This window comes from Topomyia yanbarensis, chromosome 1 (genome assembly GCF_030247195.1).
Source record: "Topomyia yanbarensis strain Yona2022 chromosome 1, ASM3024719v1, whole genome shotgun sequence".
NCBI lineage: Eukaryota > Metazoa > Arthropoda > Insecta > Diptera > Culicidae > Topomyia > Topomyia yanbarensis.
In genome coordinates, this window is record NC_080670.1 from 29,145,155 (window position 1) to 29,163,969 (window position 18,815).

Sequence of the window (18,815 nt, forward strand, 5' to 3'; positions counted from 1 at the left end):
AGAGACCGCTCTGCTAGATTTCTGTTAGGCTTGGTTTGGTAGCCCTGTCAGATTTCTGCGTTACCCTGTCAGGTTAGTTGAGCTAGGGCGAACTCACCCGGTCAGCGTGGCAAGCAGAAAGAAAAAGTTGAGCAAAGCGAAATTGATGCCGGCAGAGTTTCTGCGAGCATTTTGTGCGAAAATTCTGGCAACGAATTCGCTCAAATGCAACAACCGTTTCTGACAGAAGCGGTTAAACCAACCGACGCTGCTCGCTTTTATCCAGAATCCAGTCAGAAATGTACGGCCAAGATCTCTGCACGCTTCCTGCCACATCTATGTCAGATGTTTTTCTAGATACGTGCTAAATTCTACCAGGTAGGAATTGCCAGGATATTTGCACAGTTTATGTCCGAGTTATGCCAGGGTTTTGCTCGGTTCCTGTCAAAATTTGCCAGAAAACGCGAGCGAAACCGAGTTTGCCCTAGCTCAACTAACCCGACAGGATATACGCGCAGAAATCTGACAAGGCTGCCAAACCAAGCCACAGAAATCTAGCAGAGCGGTCTCTGCCAGAAAATTTGCTCACCGGGCGGTTTCACTCGCGTTTTCTGGCAAATTTTGATAGGAACCGAGCAAAACCCTGGCATAACTCGGACATAAACTGTGCAAAGATCCTGGCAATTTCTACCTGGTAGAATTTAGTACGAATCGAGCACAACATCTGACAAAGATGTTGCAGGAAGCGTGCAGAGATCTTGGCCGTACATTTCTGGCTGGATTCTGGATAAAAGTGAGCAGCATCGGTTGGTTTAACCGCTTCTGTCAGAAACGGTTGTTGCATTTGAGCGAATTCGTTGCCAGAATTCTCGCACAAATCGCGCAAAATGCTCGCAGAAACTCTGCCAGCATCAATTTTGCTTTGCTCACCTTTTGCTAACTTTCTGTTTGCCACGCTGACCGGGTAGCCGAAAAACGGTTTTCATCCAAGTGAAGAAATTGGCCGTAAGATACCGATGCAAATTGAAGCTGAAACTTTTGATTTCAATCATCGCGCATCTCTGTACAAGCATCATCTCTGGTGATTAATCAAACGTTCCCTGTCTCTGGCGTTTTGTATGGTATTGCCAGTTTGCAGAGATGCCAGATTTGCAAACATATCTGCAAATTCGCAAACTTATTTTTAGCTGCAGATTTTTTTAAATAACGGCTTCCCTAATAAACATCTTATCATTCAAGAGCCTAACGGCCTGTTCAGGGTATCATCCAAACAATATGTGGAATCGTTGGACTATATGGGCTAATGTTCGTGTATAATATATTTTTATTAGGATTTTGGTTACATTAGTTTCAAATCTACTTCAGGTTTTTCATTCATAAGCTATTTCTCTCTACTTATCTTGGGCTATATATGCACTATTTTCATTTAATATAACACATCATCAATAAGTCATTTTTGTTCAAGAATAGTTTTCCTGACATTTTTTTTTCTTCGCAGACTTTTAAAATTATTATTGCAGACTTTTGAAAAAAGTATCTGGCATCTCTGCCAGTTTGACAACTGCGTTCAACACACATCTTCACATTCATATTATTTTTTTCATTCATAAATATTTAGAACTCCGCAAGTCCGCACCCTGCTGGCGGACGGACAAGCAATAAATCTGTCGAACCCAAGCTTCATTCATATCGAACAGTCTAATTTTGTATCGCGGTAGTTCAAGTTTCCCGATGCTCGGTCAGATAGAGAATCGGCATCTGTAGTGTCATTTTGTTAACTAGCAGAATTGGCTGTAAAATCCTGGATCATCTTCCACGGCCACCACCCGGATTGCCAATAGTTGCGCCATGGCGTCACCTTTTCGCTACACGCATGCAATCACCTGCAGGTTAGTCGAATATCAAATTATGTTTTGTTAGTGTTTCATTCAATACCGGCTGTCCCCATTCTGTTGGGTGGAGTTTTGCAAATTGATTGATGTTTTTCACTTCCATGGCAAAATATGTATAAGGCCGTATTCCCATGTATAAATCGTAAAAAGTTACAAACAGGTGAATCTGATTTTTGAAAAAAAAAATCGATATACCCTTGGCCTAAATACTGTGTGATGTATGGTGGTCTGTATACGTTGCAGCAAGCTGAACGTCTTCAATTATGTGGACGTAAAAATCATTATGCACTCAATGGTCAGTTGACCCGTTAAATTAATACTTTACTCTTTTGTGTCTCTCCCATCTTCTGGCTCACGTAGAATTCCCCTCTCGTTGCGTACCCGAGGTGAAATTGATCTAGAAGAGGCGAAGCTACAGCACGAGGCGTATGTGAGGTAGATTTACTGCGATTTAAAACTACATTCATTCGCTTGTTTGATAACCGCTAGGATAAATTGGTTCAATTTCAGACTGTTGCGTGACTTAGGCTTGGATGTGTTGGAGCTCCCACCAGACGAGAATTTGCCCGAGTGTCCCTTCGTAGAGGACTGTGCGGTGGTGTGCAATGGGATCGCTCTTATCTGCCGGCCGGGCGAACCCAATCGGCTGAAGGAGGTTAGCCCTTCGAACATGCCATGCTTTGATCATCGGATCTAATGATTTTCACCGTAGGTCGATGCCGTTCGTTCGGTGCTTCGCAAAGAATTAGATCTGCCCCTGGCGGAAATTGCGGACCAAAATGCACGCCTGGATGGGGGTGATGTTCTGTTCACCGGTCGAGAGTTCTTCGTTGGGCTCAGCAAGTGGACCAACGAAGCAGGAGCGAGGGCAGTCGCTTCCGCCTTCCCCGAATATCCGTGTGTTCCTATTAAGGTAGGTAAGCTCGTTCTGTTTGGCCGGTTCTCGTTTGTAAATACGTTGAATTACTCATAAGTGTGTTGTATAGTCCATTCGTTATAGAGTAGACTCACCAATATGCTAGATAGATACGTCATTCCTAGAGTCTAGATTGATTTTTTTTTACTTTTATCAACATATCTACAATCCATTCCGAAATAAGTAGCAAAGAGTAATGAGGCATTTCACTGTTTGTTTTTCTTCTCTTTTTTGCAACCAATCTATCACCTTGTAACAATTCCACACGATCCACAAATGAAACTTTCCGCTACCTTTTTCCTTACTTGTTTCACTTCCGCCATTCTGATTAGGTAGAAGAAGTGAATGTCACTGCAAGTCCCATTACTTTGGAGCTAGTCAATGGAGAGATTCAGGTTCAGACTGCCAACGTGTTTTACTAGTCGCTTGCTGTTTTTGCTATCGTTGTTATTATTGTTGTAGTTGGGTTTACGTGCATCCCTTGTGATATTTACCGACTCGATTTACGGCGTGTAGGCATGACCGCTTTCACTTTACATTTGCTTATTTTTAAAGAAACCGAGCTTGATAAATTATATACATATTTGGTGCAGTATTTGATGTTGCTTTAAGCTTTAAGTCGACTTCTCTTAGGCATTTTCACAACGCCACCACGCAAATTATGTTACAGTTTGGGATGGCCAAATGATGCCAAGGGGAAGGGGGATTTTATGCTCCTCAGAAAAAAATGTCATTACTATCCCTAGAAATTCATTCTCTAGAAAGGATCGATTTCCAGAAAACTGACCCCTAGAAGATACCAAATCCATGAGCAAAATTATTCAGAGAATCTAAAAACCCATGGAATCGTGATGGATCGTCAAACCCAGATGCAAACGAAAAGTAGTTTCAATTTGATAAAGCATCGCATATTACAAAATGACTGTTCGGTACAGTTAAAGAACACTCTTTGGATCAACGTGTTATGTGCAGATCAAAGCTACAATTATATTTATTAGCATTTAAGGTTAGGTTAAGTATAGAGTGGCTTACATTTTACGGTGTTCAATAATGTTTCCTCCTGCAGATTATTACGACTCCCGACTGTTCTGTACTGTTGGCTGTTTTATATCAATTAGGGAAAGCGTGTTCCACGCAACTTACGATCTGTGATACCGAAATCCCTTTAACCGTACTATTTTTACTTCCTCGTCCACCTAAACCTTTAGTCTCCTCCTTTTCTCCAAATTTAACTCCTTCTTTAAACAATTTTAATCACTCAATTTACTGCAAATTTCTAAAAACACCTTCTCATTACTCACTTATCCTTCTATCTCTGTTTCTTCTGTTGACAGTTTAGTTTCCTTCCGCTGGTTCGATGTTGTGTTGCCAAAAGCATCGCTTTGCTTAAACTGTACTGAACTGCCCAGTGGGGTTGTCCCCAACATATCCCCGGCCCGTAATTCTGGTCCGATGACCACATCCGGATCAGTGTTACCATCTCCAATCGCCAATATTGCTAGGTTCGCTGTGGCCCTCTTGAAAACCCCACTGTTCGTCCGAACCCACGCCTGTCGGACCCGTCCATCACCGGATACAATTGGCGCCTCGACAACCCCTCTCACCCACAGCTTGCGTTTCCCTCCTTCAACCACGTAGACTAAGTCCCCGGTTTGCAGCACCTTTGTTTCGCCAAACCATTTGGCTCGATGGTTCAGCGATGGAACATATTCTTTGATCCAGCGGTTCCACATCCCCGTGGCTAACTGTTGCGATCTTTGGTAGGCATTCCGGAGAGCTTCCGCTGAGTGCGGAGGCGGAGGTGTTACCTGAGGTTCGTTTGGAGAAACTCCCCGAAGAAAGTGATTCGGGCTGAGTGTATCTACCTCATCTGCTGACTGAGCTACATAGGTTAAAGGACGCGAATTAATCATATCCTCTGCTTCTGCAATCGATGTCAACAATATTTCATCCGAAAGTCGCCTTCCGTCATCAATTACTTCCAGTGCAGCCTTGACCGAACGAACTAGTCTCTCCCAGACTCCTCCCATATGCGGAGAAGCCGGTGGATTGAAGTTCCATTTCGTTCGGGAACTTGTCAACTCGTTCGCACAATCTTCTCCGATACTGTTTTTAATCTCAACCAGTTCCTTGCTGGCTCCTCTGAAGTTGGTACCGTTGTCAGAGAAAAATTCTAAGGGTGGACCTCGACGACAAACAAACCTCCGAATAGCCATTAGACATGCTTGTGTGTTCAAGCTGTGAGCAACCTCCAAATAAATGGCTCTCACAACAAAGCATGTGAACAAAACAATCCTTCGTTTTTCTTTGCGACGACCGATTGCCACTTCGAACGGACCCAAATAGTCTACACCTGTGTAACTGAAAGGACGTTGGAATGGTATCAAGCGCTGTACAGGCAATGGAGCCATTCTTGGAGTTTGTGGTCGACTTCGGTTGACCTTACACCATATACAGGCCTCGCAACTCTTTGAACCACCCTTCCAAGGTTCGGAATGTAAAATCGCTGATTCAGCTCATTTTTCACTGTCTCCCTGTATCCATGACCGAACTTTTCGTGGTAATGCTGTACTAGTTTAACCGTAAGTGAATGATCCTTTGGAAGAACAATTGGAAACCGCATGTCAAATGGCAGAAACTCTGCATTTTTCGTCCTTCCTTCCATGCGTATCAGTCCATGTTCATCGACAAGAGGCGCAAGTTTATACAATGAACTGGATGTTTCGACACTTAGCCACTGATTCGCCGGTCGATCTCGGTTATACAACAACACCTTCGATTCACTCTCAAACACTTCTGCCTGCACAGCCTTATACAAGTATCGCTCCGCTTTCTGGAATTCTTCCTGCTTTAGCGGATTACGTTTTACTTTTCTGTTCCCTTCTTTAAGCAACGTCGCTTGCCTCTTTGTTGCCTTCAGAGTTTCTATGGGACAACCTTCAAGTAACCTTCTACAATTCGAAACGAATCGATACGCACAGGCCATGATACGAACAAGAACTGTCCACTTTGAGATCCGGCTCACATCTATAAGAAGTTTTGAGAGCGTGACATCGTGCACTAAAAGATGTGCCTTTATTTCTTCGTTTGTATTAGCGGAAATTAGCGGTTGTTCTGGCCTTTCCTCTCTATCACGGCTCAAAAAGAGTTGTCCTCTGAACCACGAACTATCCGAGCGAAAACTCGCTCCATTTAGTTACACGATCTGCCTCGTTGTACTTCGTCGGAATCCAGAACCAATCCGTAGCATTCGTCAAACTGAGAATCTCACCGATACGAAACCCTACGTATTGTCGATATCGCCTTTGATCCGATTTGATCCAAGACAGGACGTTTCGAGAATCTGTCCACAGAAACACCTGCTCTATTTCAAAACTGTGATTTCGTTGAACTGTTTGAGCCAATCTAGCGCCTAATACTGCCGCCTGCAGCTCTAATCGTGGGATCGTCAACTGCTTCAACGGAGCGACTTTGCTTCGACTCATCACCAATGTACAATGAGGCGTTCCCGCAATCTCGGCACGAAAATACGCGACGCAACCATAGGCATTCTCGCTAGCATCCGTAAAGACATGTAACTGAAGATTACTTATTTCGCTCGACAATGCTGCCCCAAAGTAACTTCGTGGCACTCGAATTGCTCCTATCTCCGGCAAAATTTTCGTCCACCTGGTCCATTTTTCCAAGGACACATCATCGATAGGATCGTCCCATTCGCACCCGGTTCGCCATAAATCTTGAACCAGCATTCGTCCAATAACTGTAAATGGCGAAAGAAAGCCCAACGGATCAAACATCGCCATCACACAGCTGAGTACTGTCCTTTTGGTGGGGCGCTCTGCGCCGAGAAGGACAGGCTGGAATTCCTTCCGCGGAGAAGTAGAGAAAGAAAACACATCATCGTCAGGGTCCCTAACTATCCCTAAAACTCTTTCTACATCTGTCTGTTTGTCTTGGTGAAAATGCACGGAATGGGTTGAAATTTGTTCTCCCATCGCTTGCCGAAATTTATTAGAATTTGAAACCCAGTTTCTGATTTCGAATCCACCCTGTGCGTGGACTAGCCTCACTTCATTTGCTAATTTCACCGCCTGTTCGACCGTGTCTACACTGTCAAAATAATCGTCAACGTAATGCTTGTTATCGATCGCATACGCCGCTTCCGGATACTGCACCGCATGTTCTTCAGCGTTAACGTTCTTAATGAACTGGGCCGAACAGGGTGAGCATGTCGAGCCGAACGTCGCATCGTCCATGACGTAGATTTGCGGTTGCTTCCAGGAATCGAAGCGGTACAGGAATCGCTGTGACTGTCTATCCTCACGTCTTATTCGTATCTGTTGCAGCTCAGGATTCTTCGCAAGTTTTCTCTCCAACGCTTTCAGTCGCCTCAGAGCCATCGGGTAACTATCCGGGAAGCGACGCTCCTTATTGCGCCACAACAGTCCCGTCTCAAATCGGTCACCTATACGAACTGTTGTTGAATTTAGTAGCTCCCGAGCTCGCATATCGTCGACTGATTCCGGAATGTTTTGCGAGATGCCTACCTCCTCTAATAGGTACTGACTTCGTAACAAGTCGTGCAGTTCCTGATTGGTAGTCGGCAATGCATCATGTAAGTTCGTATACGCCTGCTGGATAGAGGTCTGTCTTTGCGGTCCGTACACTGTCCATCCCAACTTTGAACGAACTCCAATTGGCTCGCCAGGTCGGCCAACGCGCGATTCTATAGGTGCAAAGACATGCAAGTTGTCTAGACCGATCATTATCTTCGGCTCGTCTACGGAGTGGCTAGACACCTCCAAACCCCTCAGATGAGGATAGCGATCTACAATTTCTTCAACCTCCACACTTTGCCTCGGTAGAAGTAGACCCTTGACTGATCGTACATTTAATAACTGGAACTTTTCGCAGCGGCCTCTGGCAGACACCATCAAATCTACCTTCCTTGACTGATCCTCGAATCGCTTCATGTTGCCAGTCCAAGTCACAACCAATGGTTCCTTTTCCCCGTGAACGGGAAGCTTCTGTAAGACTTCATCGTCGATTAGTGTAACTGAAGAGCCTTCATCTAAAAACGCTAGAATATTCACAGTACAGTTCCCAGCGTGAATCGTCACCGGTAGCATCCGGAAGATCACTGATCGGGTTAAGCGATTGTGCGCATTGCACTCCGTCTCTAGCACTTGAACTGCTTCGACTGTACGATGCAGAAGAGGATGATGGCTTCCTTGGCAGCCACCAATAGTGCAGCGAAGCTTGAAGCTACAGCGACTCCTCCCATGATTGTTTAAGCAGAGAATGCAGAGCTTGAACCGCTCCACCACCTTAAACCTTTCCGACACATTCATTCGTTTGAATTGATCGCAGAATCTGATTTTGTGATCGGCTCCTTTGCATAGCCAGCATGGTTTGCTGGTTTCATATTCGCCTTTGTTTGACTTTGCTGTGTGTACATGAACGAATTCCTTCTTTTTCTGAGGTACTTTTCCTAAACGCTGTGGATCATATATCTCGGAGATTGTGAGCTCGCTAACCTCTGAAACATCCGACACTATGTTGTTCATGAAATCAGTAAATACGCGGAGAGCGGTGCCTTCATTGTTGCGCTTAAAACGAACCCAGTCGAGTTTGTAGCTATGGGGAAGCTTATCTACAAGTTCTTGAACCAACATCGGGTTACTGAGGTGATCGACTAGCTTCGCCGCTTCCAAATGATCACACAGTTGCTTTACTGTTATCCCGAAGTGAATGAAGGTTTCCAACCGATCGACTCTAGGGGGTCGTGTTCTGCGTACCTTTTGCAGCAAACTGTTCAGCAGTTTTTCTGGCTTTCCAAAAAGATCTCGCAAATCCTTGATTACATCCGGTACCGACTCCGGCAGAACAAGTCGACTTCTAACGGCATCTAGAGCTTCTCCTTGCAGGCTGTCTTGCAAGCGTTTCAAATTGTCTAAATTTGAAAATCCACACGCTTGTGTCGTATATTCAAAGCTGCTAATAAATATTGGCCAAATCTCTGGCTCACCCCTGAATAGCGGCAAATGTTTTGACACAGCTTGGCGAGCGGCCAACTGTTCCTTTGTCGGCCCAACTGATTTCTTCCCCGGCCCGTTTCGCCTGCGATTTTCAAACAGTCTGGCTATAATCTCCAACTGCTCGCTACTGAACTGTCTCAAATCTTCATCCTCTTCAGTCGATTCCGACTCGTTTTCGTGCGCTTCCATCAGCTTCTGTAAAATCGAGTTGTTGTCCGTGCCTTTTTTCTCAGATGGGTCGCGTTTCGTCGCTTTAGGGCACGCCCCCCTTGGATCGCCAACCATCGCATGTTGCTCATTCCTATCCTGCATTTGTGAAGACAACCAATTTTGGACCTTTTTGCCTGAAGTATCCGCTTCTTGCTCTCCACTCATTTCCCCTCCGGCGACGTCAAAGTTCACACTGAACTTCTTCACAGCATCCATTTTTTCTTGGAAATTTTTCTGCAATGCTTGCCTTTTTTCCAAAAAGGCTGCTTCCTCAGCTAAACGCTTTTCCATAAGTACCCGCTCTTGAACCAACTGACGCTCTTTTAACTCTCTTTCCTGCCGCAGTTCCTTCTCCCGTAATTCCTTTTCTTGTTTCAACCTTTTTTCCTCCAACTTCCGCTCCATCTCCATGCGCTTTTCTTGCAAAATGCGCTCGTACTCCAGGGCATTTTCCTTTGCCCGTTGTTCTTCGTCCAACTGCTGCAATGTAATGTCCAGCTCAGACATATTGCTGCGGACCGAACCACCGTCGCTTTTGGTTCCAGCCTTGTTTTCCATCACCCGCTTTCTTGGACCCTTTTTTCTGGGGCTTGGGCAAACGCAGTTGGTTACAACATTTAACACAGCTCCACGGCTGGTCTTCGATTTCGCATGTCACCCCTGCGCAACGATAGTGAGCCCACATACTGCAGGCATCGCACTGTACCATATCGTCTATGCTATCCGGATCTTGGCATAGCATACAATTTCTGTCGGTCGAGGTGTCCATCTTTTGAGGTTTCCGAACGTAAAATCTTTGATTTTGTTCGGTACAGTTAAAGAACACTCTTTGGATCAACGTGTTATGTGCAGATCAAAGCTACAATTATATTTATTAGCATTTAAGGTTAGGTTAAGTATAGAGTGGCTTACATTTTACGGTGTTCAATAATGTTTCCTCCTGCAGATTATTACGACTCCCGACTGTTCTGTACTGTTGGCTGTTTTATATCAATTAGGGAAAGCGTGTTCCACGCAACTTACGATCTGTGATACCGAAATCCCTTTAACCGTACTATTTTTACTTCCTCGTCCACCTAAACCTTTAGTCTCCTCCTTTTCTCCAAATTTAACTCCTTCTTTAAACAATTTTAATCACTCAATTTACTGCAAATTTCTAAAAACACCTTCTCATTACTCACTTATCCTTCTATCTCTGTTTCTTCTGTTGACAGTTTAGTTTCCTTCCGCTGGTTCGATGTTGTGTTGCCAAAAGCATCGCTTTGCTTAACTGTACCGAACAATGACAATATTATTGTTTGGTTACACAGGTATTGTTGCTGTTTTCTTATTGATGGAGAAACCAGAAAGGTTTGGACATGCTTCGTCACCCCTTTGCCCGGAGTGTGTGAACGTGCAAAAAACACCGGAACACACGGTCTTTGTATGCCCTAAGTTCGAAGAATTTCGTTGAGATATGCCTGGCTTGACAGTGGACAATATTTTTGTAGAGATGTGCTACGACAAGCATATCTGGGACGCTGTCAACAGAGTGGTTACGAGTATACTCTCCGACCTGCAGAGGAAGTGGCGAAGGGACCCACAAAGTAGCGCCATTGACTAGAAAGCCGCCGTGAAACCACAATCGGGATTCGAGAGAAACTCCGCCGCCGGGAACTGTCCGTTGGTGTAGACTAGACCCACCGCCGGGGACCAGTTGAGTAGTACGCGACGTAGCACCGGGTTCGAGTCGTGGTGCTGAATGGCACAAGGGAGCCGACAGGCTCGGTGAATTAGATAATCCGAAGTTTACCGCCCAGATTGTCTTCGTAGGGGAGGATCACTACGTCTCGACTTACAGCCAGCTTCCCGACTGCCAGTGTGTGTTTTGATGGTGGTAGAGAACTGGTGATGTGTCGAGGAGTGGTGCTAGCATCCTACTGAAAGAACTAACTACTAAGTAGTTGAATTAGAGTGGGTGCTATGTACACAAAAAATACCCTTCCCCGAAGTAATACCGTAATGTAAGCGTTTTTGTACATTTTTCCTGCAATCTTGAAAGTTTTTGATGGTCCTTAAAAAACATGCATATCTACTGTTTGGCACAAGTTTGTCGCAGGGAGCGTATGATGTCGTGTCATCTAGTATGTCCAATACTTTGGGAAATCATTCTACCATCGCGATGAAGTCTGCGTCATAGTGGATAATTTTGCATTGACTCCGCTTCTATCTCTTCCTAATGTCCTTTCTGCCTCTAGGTCCGAAGCGGATCAATCGATCGTTAATGGATACGGTAAACATACTAGCAGTAATAGTCCTTACTTGCGAATATTTTTTCCTACAACAACGAGTACTGTCGCGGCAAAGAAATGGTCGCGCGAAGTACTCCTCTGGACACATCGCATCGCGTGTCTCTCTACCAACATGTTTAAAATGTGGAATCCAAACCACGGTGTTTGGTTATCTCCGCCAGCACTGTAATCTACCGCTCTCTATCGAGGAGATCCTCGCCAACGACCCCGCCCAAGAATAAGTACTACTCCCTAGTAACAATTGTGGTTTTATGGCACTCTTGAAGACCTTAAAACTTAAAATGCACTTATAGTGTGCTATAAAACTAGAATTGCTACTTGGGTTGGGATGAGTCGGTGGGTCAACCTTCCTTTCTCCGCGTTGTCCCACTCCTGCTTCCACTTAGCCAACAAGTCTGCTCGGATCAGTTTGCTTGCATTACGAGCAGTTCTCCGCTAGTAGCGTTCCACGTCCTTAGCCTGAGTGATGCAAATGGGGATCATCTCGGCGATAACGCATGCTGCCACCGACGATATTGTAAGCACTCGCGACTCGTACGGTCGTCAGTCGGAATGTCCTATTCGGCTTTTCACGGTTCCGCTTGGTTTGCAATGCAGCAGGAACCCCATATCGGAGTATCGATGACGAAAAAGTAGCTAGAAGACGTCTCGTGCTGCTTCTCGGACCGCCGACGTTTAACATGATTCCTGCTATTACGTTCGTTGCAATCGCCGACTTTTCGCAGGCGTAGTCGACGTGATTATTGAAGCTCAACAGGTCGTCGATTATCACTCCCAATTGCTTCAGTGCACGCTTCGATGCAATCACTTGCCCTCCGAGGTCGATCTGCATCCGCTGCACTGCTTTGCAGTTGCTGACCAGCATCACTTCCGCTCAATCGCGTCTATTGTCTCCGTCACCGACACCTCCACTTCTTCAAGTGTCTCACCCATCACCGTTAGTGACAGGTCGTCCGCGAAACCCACGATTTTCACTTTCCGGGGCACCCGGAGAGTTAAGACCCAAAGTTTTGGACCTAGAATGGAGCCCTGAGGAACGCCCGTTGTGACTCGCATTGACTTCTGCCCTTCGCTCGTCTCGCACAGCAGCGCTCTGCTCTGGAAGTAGCTCTTCAGGATCTGGCATAAATAGTTGGGAACCCTCATTCTGTGCAGCGCTGCAGCGATGGATTCGCAGCTGGCGCTATTAAATGCATCCATCACATTTATCGTGACCACAGCGCAGTATCGATCTCCGGTTTAGATGCCTTCTCAGAACTCTCGAGTACTGTTCGAATCGCATCCACTGTCGATGCTCCTTTGTGGAAACTGAACGCATCTTGGACAGTCCTTGGTCACCCTCCGTGCATTTTTTTCAGCTTGTTGAGGATGATGCTTTCCAGGAGTGTATCCAGCAGACGGCAACACCAGCTTCTGTACCTTCCACATTTCGGGGAAGTTGCCTTCATTTAAACATTTCTGCAGTACCATCCTGAACATGTCCGGATATGCCAGGATCGCTGCTTTCAGCACCATGTTTGGTATTCCATCCGAACCAGGGCTTTCTTTGATTTCAGGTGCTTCGACGCTTCTGCGAGCTCATCGTTAGGCACTTGCCGATTCTTCATGTTTGCTTCTTCTTCGCCGTACGGTGTCGGTTGTCAAACAGTTGGATCGTGCTTCGGGAAGCGAGGTCTTTGTTGAAGGTTTTCGTCTTCCCCTTTCGTTCGCCGGTCATCCTTCTCCGTGCTGCAGCAGGCTTCCGTTGATCGATATGGTAGCGAATCGCTTAGTGGTCGCTATGCGTATACGTTTCGCATATTCTCCAATCCATGTTCGCCGTCAATGAAGGACTACAGAATGTGACGTTGATGATAGATTTCCTCTCGTCTCTCCGAAATATGTTAACAGGAACTTCATTGTACAATCGTACGTCTAACTTCGCTAGAGGTTCCTGCAGGACGTACCCTTTTGAGATGGTTACTCTTCCGCAGCCCAGGCGTTGAAGTCACCACCATTGATTGCCGGCTTCCGATCCATCAACTGCTAACGGCTCCAGCATTAGGCTGAACTGCTCTATTATCTATATTGGAGGAGCTGCACACGAAGACGCCGTTGGCGATCACGAAGCCCTCGTATGAGCGTTCTATCACTTCTTGAATGGGGAATCTTCCCATAACTTGTATCGCAGCTGTATCCGATCTATCTGCCACCCCATTGCCGTTATCAGGGGCGATTTGGTACGGCCCTGCAATCAAAGCGACATCGCACATTGTTTCTGTCGTAGACTGCCACAACAGTTACTGTGCGGTGTCACAGCGATTCAGATTTTGAGTTTATCTCCATTTCCGTCAGCCTGCAGTAGGCCTCTTATAGGCAGAGCATTTAAAGTCACCCGTCTGATGGTCGTTTCCGTCCGCTGAAGTGCAAAGCAAGCACTTCGGCCTCTGCGTGCAGTCTCTCGCAAGATAACCCGTCTCCCCGCATTTACAGCACATCCCGGATCTATGCGGGCCTTTGCAAGCCCCTGCCAAATGTCCAAAGCCCAAACAGTTGAAGCATTTCTCCGCTTGTTTATTCACTCGTAGGGCGGCTCTCAATGAGCATCTCGACCATCCTCCGTATCCCTTTTTAAGGCGGATCGTCATGTGGACTTTGCCCAGGTTACACTGCTGCTTCAGTGCGCCTCTCAGCTCGTCTTCTGTCATGATTTCATTAAGGTCCTTGCACACCATTGTCATCTCCGGACTTTAACTTACGCCATCAGGTCCGGATCCTCTGATCTTCTTGAGCAGCGCTGCATACGTCGTCGCGTCATTGGCGTTGACAAGTACGGCTTCTGTCTTTCGCGTTTTCTGACGAACTGGCAACAACAGATCCTGGCGAGGTACTTGTCCTCTTTGGAGTCGCGGAAACTGGGGCTAGGAAAATAGTAGCCTTAGGCGACGCCAATGCTCGCTCAGCTACATGAGCGAATTCTGATTACCATCTATGGACATTGTTTCTCGAATTCACAAACTTGTGGAACTCCTCCACCAAGTGCTTCGCTGCCACTACTTTTGGCTTTGGCGAATGACCATCTGGCTAAAGCCCCCAATAAATAAAATTACCTTTTGGCTTCTGTGGGGTGCAATTCATCCCACACTGCTGTGGCAGTTGTTGCTGCCGCTGCTTCTCCTTTTCCTGCTGAATGAGTTCAACTGCTGCTGTTGATGGTGACCTCACCACTCCACCTCTGGCGAACGGATTCGCCGTGCCTGCTCCGTATATATGAGTTTCTTGTTTTTTATTCATTTTTTCATCGCCTCTCGTGAATCGTGATCCCATGATTATCTATGAAGCAGGGAGGTCATGCAAGCGTTGACACTATCCTTCATGGGGAGTAGTGTTCAGAGCCGGATCGGCGTAAAATCGGGAATGCTCCTACCAAACCTAGCACCACCAACTAAACGGTGACGAGTTTTGAACGTACCCGGAAACCTGCCAGGCTCACTCGTCATTTTAAGTCGGTGTCATCCTTCTTTACTCAGGGAGAAGAACAGCACGCCTGTCAGCCCAAAGTCGGCGCCCAATTCGTGATCCGTGTCCTGTCTGTTGTCGTTCAGGATGTTACTGGCGTCGATCCTGATGTGCCGGTTGGCACTCCGGTGACGCCGGTACTTTTGTTGCCTAGATCTTAGATCATTGTAATGTTAGGATCTTAGCAGAAGCGGCACAAACTCGTTTCGGCAGAGCTTCTTTCGGAGTTATGGCTTTGTTGTAGACGTTTAGCAGAGCCCAATCCAAACCCCTGCCCTTTTGCTCAGTAAGGGGAATGGGCACGTTGTGCAAGGTTGGTCGAGGCACAATTCGATTGTAAGTCAGTGAATGCTTGACGCGCAAAAGTGCCTGAGTCGATGTCAATCACTGTTAAGGATCAATCGAAGACTTTGAAATGGAAACATGTACCTCATTAAAAGTAGTTTAGTTTACATTGTCATGATTTGCCAACTGCTTCGGGTCAATAAACTATAATATAATATAATATAGTTAAAAGTACTTAATATTCAAGTGTGTATGTATCACAAAATATGACTAACCATGTTCCTGTTTCATGTCCGTTGAACCATACTGAGTGACCAAAGTAACTTTATTCATCCATAACACTCACCTTTTCCCTTTCTGTATCGTTTTAGCTCTTTTTTTTTCTTTGGAGAAGCGGACAAGCAATCAGATAAGGATTTATTAAGGCTTAATGAAGGCTTAAAGATGTTCAAAAACTCATGCATGGGATTATTTAGAGTGAACAAAAAGATGATGGTACTCAGTATTTATCGCTGATCGAAGACCCGCAACCATGTGCACACATAGTGCTGACACATCAAGCAATATACGATCCCACAAAGCTGAGAAATAAAATATGTACTGCTAGTGCCGCACAATTCAGCGCCCCCACCGGAACGCTAGAAGAATCCACATTAACATTCCCATAAATAAGATCGCCATTAAAGATATCTTCGGCTAATCTATCTTTCATGTACGAGCGGAATAACCCATGAAATCGTGGACACATAAGAAACTCACTAACAGAACGGAAAAAGGACTAACAAAGAATAAAGAAGAAAAAAATAACAAAGAGAAGCACCAACTGACCCAGGACAGGCGGAGAACGCCGACATAACCGGGGAATAAGGTAACATCAAATGTCCTAATCCACTCGTACTTTACAGAGAAAGAAGGTAAAATCTAAAATGGAATCTATCCTCTCAAAAGAACAAGGAATGATAAAGTGGAAAGTGGAAAAATAGGCGGTAAATACTAGCGTCAAGGTAAATTATGAAAACGGAAAGGTAAGAATGCATAACCAACGATAATAATAATAATGTTACCAAGTAGAACCAAATGATATTTTTCATAATGAAAAAGGTGTTGAAATGGCGCCCATGCGCTAATCCGTCCTAGTTTAAAATTTGGGTTGAGGGGGGCACGCATTTTTGGCCTAGGGCAGAAATGCCGATTAGACCGGATCTACACCAAAAATGTTCTATAAGGAAGGTTTAGCAGAGCCCAATCCAAACCCCACCATATTCTAGCAATGTTCCTAATTCGCGGTAGGACCGGGGGGAGGGGGTTCGTTAAGCCCCTAGACTTCAGTCGCTCCTGTCCCTGCTGCCCCCATGAAATATGTATGTATGAATGTAAGTTCGTATGTGAGAATGTATGCCTGTATGTAGCAACATGGAAAAACAGCGACTGAGTCGCCATTACGCCCTTGGGAAGCCGGGTGCGTGGTCATAAAGCATTGCGCATACCAATAGGTGCAACAGTGAGCCGGTAGGTATAAAGTTAATGCACATACAAGTTGTAGAAATAGGTTGTTGAGACAGCCCGATTGCCCACTGATAAATAACAATAACAACAATACCACGTGAGGAATTGCTCGTTGTCATAACAGTCGAAAGCATTCACCAAAAGTTCTTAAGTCAATCGGTACTATATCCTTTCTGTACAGCTTTTTACATCACTACATCTCCGTAGCGTAATTCGACGTGCCCTGAAGGCTCTCGCAATCTCCGGGTACCACAAGTACACCGACCGTCGAGGAGGGTTCTCTTCTGTCCTGGATCTAGGCTACGGCGGCCCGAATAAAAGAATATGCGTGAGTTCATCTGGGTTGTATGAGTTGTCCCGATTTACTAGACAATCGACGATAATCTGATGGTAGGTCCACTCTGCCGGATCGTAGAGTCATCGCCGTCGGTTGGTTGTTGTAGGCGGCGTATGGTAGTACGTGACATGGCTCTATCCATGCGATCACTATTGCAAGGGTCAGCAGCTAGCCGCTCCGAACAAATAGTGATGACGGACTCCATCGCAGAGAAATGTTGAACTGCCTTCGCTAAGAACAACAGCAACGTTGTGTCCGACTACATCGGCGATAGTATTTCCCCTCATGCACAGCAGACCGGTATCGTATGGTGCCTGTTTACATTATGTGCTTCAAAATACAATTATGACCTTCGTGTACAATGTTAGTGTAGTTTTAAACCCGTCCAGCGAGTTGCTATCAATTTAAGTCTTACTATTTAATTACGATGAAATTTATTTGTTCTTAATGCATGATACTACTTGCCTGCTCTTTAATCGAATCGCTTGCTTCGTTGATTTAAGTACTCGTCTCGTCTTGTCACAGTTTGAACTTGCCGCCTGACCGCCGTTGATGTGGTTTTCTTTCGTTGGTTATCGATTTATGAACAGCAGCACTTCACTAATTAAACGCGTTTACCGTACTGTGCTTTTTCCAGGTGACGGAACATCGCCATCTTAAGTACTACGTCTCGATGGCCGGAACGGACGTACTGTGTGTAAGCAAGAGCAAAGAATCCCAGGAGATACTGAAACGAATAGAGCGGGAAGCTACCTACACCTACAGCACCCTGACGCTGCAGGAGGAACAGGCCGCCAACGTGCTGTACGTCAACGGGACGCTGATCCACCGGCTTGGTGAAGAGATTCCACAATCGGCAACGGTGAGGTTTTATAACTCTTTCTCAACTTTATTTTTGTAATGATTGATTTTTCTACCCCGTTCCTCTCGCAGATACTGTCGCAAAAGCTCGACATTCCAAGACAGACCGTTCCAATGTCCGAACTTGGTAAGTTCTCGAACGGCCTAACCGCGTGCTGTATCCTGGTGAAACGATCCCGGCTCGTCAAAAGTCTGTAAGGTTTCGGCCGGGGAAACAAGTTGAAACGAAGTTTATTTTTCTATTTGACAATATTTTGTATTACCTAATACCGCGAAAGTATATTTAACTATTTATTTTGTTCTTATTTTCGCCGACACGCTAAGCCGTGTGCTTTGTTATACTCACTTTTTACATGCTGAGTAGAAAATAATGTAATATTTGTTTACCCTTTCCTAAAGTGCATTTTCGTAATAGGCCAAGTGTATCTTTAAAAATGTATCTATTCGATTAGTAGGACAAACTTTATAGCTTACAAAATTTAAAACAAAAATCTTCCTGAACTAACACGGAACTGCTTAGATTATTATAAATAGTGCGTTGTTATTTTTTACTTTATAGTTCTGCAGTAACTTAAAATAACGAAAGTCGGTTGTGACTAAATTGGTGTTGAAACGTAAAATCATACCGACATACAAAAATCATCAATAGACCTCATTACAAATGGAAGAAACACATCAGTAAATGTGTTGAATGCTCAATACAATAAATCCACGAATCTCTCTGTTTGAAATATTCTAAAAAGTTAACAGTAAAAATTCTTAGGCTACCAACGTTTACCCAATACATATTTATATTATAGGCTCCGTTGCTGGAGCTGTTGCCTCCTTAACGCATGTTAGGATAACCGAATCAGTTGGTCAGGTCACCGAACATCTCGGCGTAGCGTATCATAGTCTTATTTACATGTTTAAGTAATTCAAACAGTCGCGTAGCTTACAGAATAAATTTAACAAATAAAATCTTTCTAGTTCGATATATTTAAGTTGATTGGATGATGGAAT

General features: G+C 45.1%; 2 protein-coding genes across 4 annotated transcripts in view; both read left to right on the forward strand.

Moving 5' to 3' along the window:
• Window positions 1-18,815, forward strand: part of LOC131677187 (serine-rich adhesin for platelets) — a 945,885-nt gene that overhangs the window by 378,185 nt on the left and 548,885 nt on the right. The window lies entirely within an intron of this gene.
• On the forward strand, window positions 1,551-18,789 carry LOC131677207 (N(G),N(G)-dimethylarginine dimethylaminohydrolase 1). Its single transcript, XM_058956913.1, has 6 exons — window positions 1,551-1,868; window positions 2,232-2,306; window positions 2,382-2,526; window positions 2,584-2,784; window positions 17,590-17,814; window positions 17,886-18,789. The coding sequence occupies exons 1-6, from the start codon at window positions 1,828-1,830 to the stop codon at window positions 18,009-18,011; spliced, it is 813 nt and encodes a 270-aa protein (XP_058812896.1). The 5' UTR covers window positions 1,551-1,827; the 3' UTR covers window positions 18,012-18,789.

Bases quoted from the DNA above. Each gene is read 5' to 3' on its own strand.
- LOC131677207 (XM_058956913.1), top strand. From the start codon at position 1,828: ATGGCGTCACCTTTTCGCTACACGCATGCAATCACCTGCAG. The intron at 2,307-2,381 runs GTAGATTTACTG...GTTCAATTTCAG, and splicing joins CAGCACGAGGCGTATGTGAG to ACTGTTGCGTGACTTAGGCT. The intron at 17,815-17,885 runs GTGAGGTTTTAT...TTCCTCTCGCAG, and splicing joins AGATTCCACAATCGGCAACG to ATACTGTCGCAAAAGCTCGA.